Source organism: Pseudorasbora parva, chromosome 7 (assembly GCF_024679245.1).
Source record: "Pseudorasbora parva isolate DD20220531a chromosome 7, ASM2467924v1, whole genome shotgun sequence".
Taxonomy (NCBI): Eukaryota; Metazoa; Chordata; class Actinopteri; order Cypriniformes; family Gobionidae; genus Pseudorasbora; species Pseudorasbora parva.
In genome coordinates, this window is record NC_090178.1 from 50,356,786 (window position 1) to 50,363,465 (window position 6,680).

Sequence of the window (6,680 nt, forward strand, 5' to 3'; positions counted from 1 at the left end):
TCTTTAGCTCCGCCCACACGATACGCCTCGTCATTCTTTAGCTCCGCCCACACGATACGCCTCGTCATTCTTTAGCTCCGCCCACACGATACGCCTCGTCATTCTTTAGCTCCGCCCACACGATACGCCTCGTCATTCTTTAGCTCCGCCCACACGATACGCCTCGTCATTCTTTAGCTCCGCTCACACGATACGCCTCGTCATTCTTTAGCTCCGCCCACACGATACGCCTCGTCATTCTTTAGCTCCGCCTACACGATACGCCTCGTCATTCTTTAGCTCCGCCCACACGATACGCCTCGTCATTCTTTAGCTCCGCTCACACGATACGCCTCGTCATTCTTTAGCTCCGCCCACACGATACGCCTCGTCATTCTTTAGCTCCGCCCACACGATACGCCTCGTCATTCTTTAGCTCCGCCCACACGATACGCCTCGTCATTCTTTAGCTCCGTCCACACGCCTCGTCATTCTTTAGCTCCGCCCACACGCCTCGTCATTCTTTAGCTCCGCCCACACGACACGCCTCGTCATTCTTTAGCTCCGCCCACACAATACGCCTAGTCATTCTTTAGCTCCGCCCACACAATACGCCTAGTCATTCTTTAGCTCCGCTCACAAGACACGCCTCGTCATTCTTTAGCTCCGCCCACACGACACGCCTCGTCATTCTTTAGCTCCGCCCACACGATACGCCTCGTCATTCTTTAGCTCCGCCCACACGATACGCCTCGTCATTCTTTAGCTCCGCCCACACGATACGCCTCGTCATCCTTTAGCTCCGCTCACACGATACGCCTCGACATCCTTTAGCTCCGCCCACACGATACGCCTCGTCATTCTTTAGCTCCGCCCACACGATACGCCTCGTCATTCTTTAGCTCCACCCACACGATACGCCTAGTCATTCTTTAGCTCCGCCCACACAATACGCCTAGTCATTCTTTAGCTCCGCCCACACGATACGCCTCGTCATTCTTTAGCTCCGCCCACACGACACGCCTCGTCATTCTTTAGCTCCGCCCACACGATACGCCTCGTCATTCTTTAGCTCCGCCCACACGATACGCCTCGTCATTCTTTAGCTCCGCCCACACGATACGCCTCGTCATTCTTTAGCTCCGCTCACAAGATACGCCTCGTCATTCTTTAGCTCCGCCCACACGTTACGCCTCGTCATTCTTTAGCTCCGCTCACACGATACGCCTCGTCATTCTTTAGCTCTGCCCACACAATACGCCTCGTCATTCTTTAGCTCCGCTCACAAGATACGCCTCGTCATTCTTTAGCTCCGCCCACACAATACGCCTCGTCATTCTTTAGCTCCGCTCACAAGATACGCCTCCAGGCACTCGGTTTTTTCCGGAAAGACTCGGTACAGCCCATATTTCTTTTATAAATATAATAAAACTAAAGACTTTTCGGAGATATGAAGGATGCAATACTACTCTATAGGTACTCAAGATTGACATGAGATTGACTGAACCTGAGTGTTTCACCCCCCCCTTTAATGATTAATCCTTATCAAACTTACAAAAGCTATTCAATCAAGAGCAGTGAGTGATTCCTTATCTTTTGTTTGACTTTAAACAGACAGCAGTAAAGGCTACTGCCCCTAATGAAGGATATCCGTGGCCTTTCTCGACTGTATCACTGTATAAGTTCACTTAAGGCACATTCAGACTATGTCTGCTAGGATACTCATCAAGATGGAGATGTTGACATACTTCTTGTGTGAGTTTGTCCGTTTAAGCGCAAGACTTGAAACAGAACTCAATATGTGTGCGCTGTGAGACGAGATCTTCAGATCTCCTCACAGCGCACGTGTTCTCATTCGCGTCTTCTGGCGAGTATACCCAAGTGATGACGGTGAAAATTACTGGTCATACGGCAGCACTCGCATGCATGAACACAGTTTACAAAGAGAGATTGTTTTGCCCGTTTTTCTTTTATTATCGCTGTTGTAGTGTAGGCCTATCACTGAGGAGCCAGCACGTGTATCCATCGACAGAAACATACATAAAGCATTATTTTCAAGTTACAGCCCATATTATAGATGCACCATCAGATGTGAGAAGAACCGCGGTGCAAGTGCGTTACCGGCACCTTTTACACGCACCCCTGCTCACGGCAGACGGCACCCCGGTTGGGAAACGCTGGGTTAGGGAAGCGGCGCACACTTACAGGAAGTTGGCGACTCGTACGGTCACCGGCACGCAGGACAGCTGGGCCGCCCACTTCAGCGTGGCATCCTGGTAGACCAGCAGCATGCTGTTATGGTTGCACATCAGGACGTTGGTGGAACCCTCAGAAACTGAAGAAGAACACTTTTTGATTTGGTTGCATTTTAACAGATGGACAGAAATCTCTCATGTTTCTATAAAAACATTACTATTTGTGTTTCGTAGATCAATGTAACTGGAGGGTTATACATTTTAGGTGAACTATCCCTTTAAGACTAGAAACATTTAAATGAGAAGCATATATATATATACACACACACGCTGATCAGGCATAACATAATGAGCACTGAAATGTGAAGTGAATAAAAAGTGCTCCAAGGAAGGACCAGTGGAGAACCGGCCACAGGGTCATGGGCGGCCAAGGCTCATTGATGACCGTGGGGAGCGAAGGCTGGCCCAAAAGGGGGACTAACACAATATTAGGAAGGTGGCCATAATGTTACGTCAGATCAGTGTATATACATCATACAGAAAATAGATACACAGAAAACAAGATTATTTTTCCCCATTGGCAGATTATTTATCTTATTTTAAGCAAAAACTCTCTTCATTTGAGTTATTTTCCCCAAAACAAGACAATAATTTTACTTGTCTAGTAAATGTTTCTTAATGTAAGAGTTTTTAGATATTAAGACTAGAAACAAGAAGAGCATTTTTGCAGTGTACTGTAAGACAATAAGAGAATATATTGTTTTTAAGCATAAATGTAAGGCAGTGTGTGTCACCTGACGCGTAGGGCAGGAAACAGCTGGGGTTGAACTCCAGTTTCTTCATGAAGCGGATCTGGCCGTTATCTTTGAGACAGAACAAGTTCCTCTCGCCCAGCACGAAGATGGAGGACATCACTGGAGACGTGTTGGGAATGCAGATCTCCAGAGCCTCTTCTCCCAGCACCAGCGTCCATTCAGCCTGAACACACACACACACACACACACACACACACACACACACACACACACACACACACACACACACACACACACACACACACACACACACACACACACACACACACACACACACACACACACACAGTCAGATCAGGGAGCAGATGCTCACACAGCAGCAGGTTCAGTGGTCAGGAACGCACCGCCAGCCTCTTCCCTGAGCTCTTGCTCTGCTGATCCGGGTCCTGTCGGGATTCAGCATCTGTGGCCACAGCCAGAGTCTCATACCTGCAGGAACAACACAACACACTCCTTATTCATCCAACACAACACAACACAACACAACACAACACGACACAACACGACACACTCCTTATTCATCCAACACAACACAACACAACACAACATGACACAACACGACACAACATGACACAACATGACACAACACAACACACTCCTTATTCATCCAACACAACACAACACAACATGACACAACACGACACAACATGACACAACATGACACAACACAACACAACACAACACGACACAACATGACAACACAACACACTCCTTATTCATCCAACACAACACAACACAACACAACATGACAACACGACACAACACAACACAACCCAGCACAACACAACACAACACAACACAACACAACACACTCCTTATTCATCCAACACAACACAACACAACATGACACAACACGACACAACATGACACAACATGACACAACACAACACAACACAACACAACACAACACGACACAACATGACACAACATGACAACACAACACACTCCTTATTCATCCAACACAACACAACACAACACAACATGACAACACGACACAACACAACACAACACAGCACAACACAACACAACACACTCCTTATTCATCCAACACAACACAACACAACACAACACGACACAACACAACACAACACGACACAACACAACACAACACGACACAACACAACACAACACAACACAGCACAACACAACACACTCCTTATTCATCCAACACAACACAACACAACACAGCACAACACAACACAACACAACACAACACACTCCTTATTCATCCAACACAACACAACACAACACAACACAGCACAACACACTCCTTATTCATCCAACACAACACAACACAACACAACACACTCCTTATTCATCCAACACAACACAACACACTCTTTATTTATTTAACATCCAACAAAACCCACTCCTTATTTATCCAACACAACACACTCCTCTGAGCTTATTCATCATCTTCAGATATGTCCTAAGATTTGTTGCAGAAGTTGCAAAACAAGTGTGATATAAAACAGTGCATATAACGCTGTATATACTGTTTCATATAATGCTGTATATACTGTTTCATATAATGCTGTATATACTGTTTCATATAACGCTGTATATACTGTTTCATATAACGCTGTATATACTGTTTCATATAATGCTGTATATACTGTTTCATATAATGCTGTATATACTGTTTCATATAACGCTGTATATACTGTTTCATATAACGCTGTATATACTGTTTCATATAATGCTGTATATACTGTTTCATATAACGCTGTATATACTGTTTCATATAACGCTGTATATACTGTTTCATATAACGCTGTATATACTGTTTCATATAATGCTGTATATACTGTTTCATATAATGCTGTATATACTGTTTCATATAACGCTGTATATACTGTTTCATATAATGCTGTATATACTGTTTCATATAATGCTGTATATACTGTTTCATATAACGCTGTATATACTGTTTCATATAACGCTGTATATACTGTTTCATATAATGCTGTATATACTGTTTCATATAACGCTGTATATACTGTTTCATATAATGCTGTATATACTGTTTCATATAACGCTGTATATACTGTTTCATATAACGCTGTATATACTGTTTCATATAATGCTGTATATACTGTTTCATATAACGCTGTATATACTGTTTCATATAACGCTGTATATACTGTTTCATATAATGCTGTATATACTGTTTCATATAACGCTGTATATACTGTTTCATATAACGCTGTATATACTGTTTCATATAATGCTGTATATACTGTTTCATATAACGCTGTATATACTGTTTCATATAATGCTGTATATACTGTTTCATATAACGCTGTATATACTGTTTCATATAACGCTGTATATACTGTTTCATATAATGCTGTATATACTGTTTCATATAACGCTGTATATACTGTTTCATATAACGCTGTATATACTGTTTCATATAATGCTGTATATACTGTTTCATATAACGCTGTATATACTGTTTCATATAACGCTGTATATACTGTTTCATATAACACTGTATATACTGTTTCATATAATGCTGTATATACTGTTTCATATAATGCTGTATATACTGTTTCATATAACGCTGTATATACTGTTTCATATAATGCTGTATATACTGTTTCATATAACGCTGTATATACTGTTTCATATAACGCTGTATATACTGTTTCATATAATGCTGTATATACTGTTTCATATAACGCTGTATATACTGTTTCATATAACGCTGTATATACTGTTTCATATAATGCTGTATATACTGTTTCATATAACGCTGTATATACTGTTTCATATAACGCTGTATATACTGTTTCATATAACGCTGTATATACTGTTTCATATAACGCTGTATATACTGTTTCATATAACGCTGTATATACTGTTTCATATAACGCTGTATATACTGTTTCATATAATGCTGTATATACTGTTTCATATAACGCTGTATATACTGTTTCATATAACGCTGTATATACTGTTTCATATAATGCTGTATATACTGTTTCATATAACGCTGTATATACTGTTTCATATAATGCTGTATATACTGTTTCATATAACGCTGTATATACTGTTTCATATAACGCTGTATATACTGTTTCATATAACGCTGTATATACTGTTTCATATAATGCTGTATATACTGTTTCATATAACGCTGTATATACTGTTTCATATAACGCTGTATATACTGTTTCATATAACGCTGTATATACTGTTTCATATAATGCTGTATATACTGTTTCATATAACGCTGTATATACTGTTTCATATAACGCTGTATATACTGTTTCATATAACGCTGTATATACTGTTTCATATAATGCTGTATATACTGTTTCATATAATGCTGTATATACTGTTTCATATAACGCTGTATATACTGTTTCATATAACGCTGTATATACTGTTTCATATAACGCTGTATATACTGTTTCATATAATGCTGTATATACTGTTTCATATAACGCTGTATATACTGTTTCATATAACGCTGTATATACTGTTTCATATAATGCTGTATATACTGTTTCATATAACGCTGTATATACTGTTTCATATAACGCTGTATATACTGTTTCATATAACGCTGTATATACTGTTTCATATAACGCTGTATATACTGTTTCATATAATGCTGTATATACTGTTTCATATAATGCTGTATATACTGTTTCATATAACGCTGTATATACTGTTTCATATA

The 6,680-nt window shown here is 40.4% G+C and overlaps 1 protein-coding gene across 3 annotated transcripts in view; it reads right to left on the minus strand.

The window, feature by feature from the left end:
* bbs9 (Bardet-Biedl syndrome 9) overlaps positions 1-6,680 on the minus strand; it is a 175,704-nt gene that overhangs the window by 144,323 nt on the left and 24,701 nt on the right. For all 3 annotated transcript variants that reach the window (XM_067449415.1, XM_067449413.1, XM_067449414.1), the window contains exons 7-9: positions 3,334-3,418; positions 2,969-3,152; positions 2,185-2,314 (exon numbers count right to left, since the gene is read on the minus strand). In XM_067449415.1, coding sequence (XP_067305516.1) covers positions 2,185-2,314; positions 2,969-3,152; positions 3,334-3,418 — 399 coding nt within the window. The remainder of the gene's footprint in view (positions 1-2,184; positions 2,315-2,968; positions 3,153-3,333; positions 3,419-6,680) is intronic.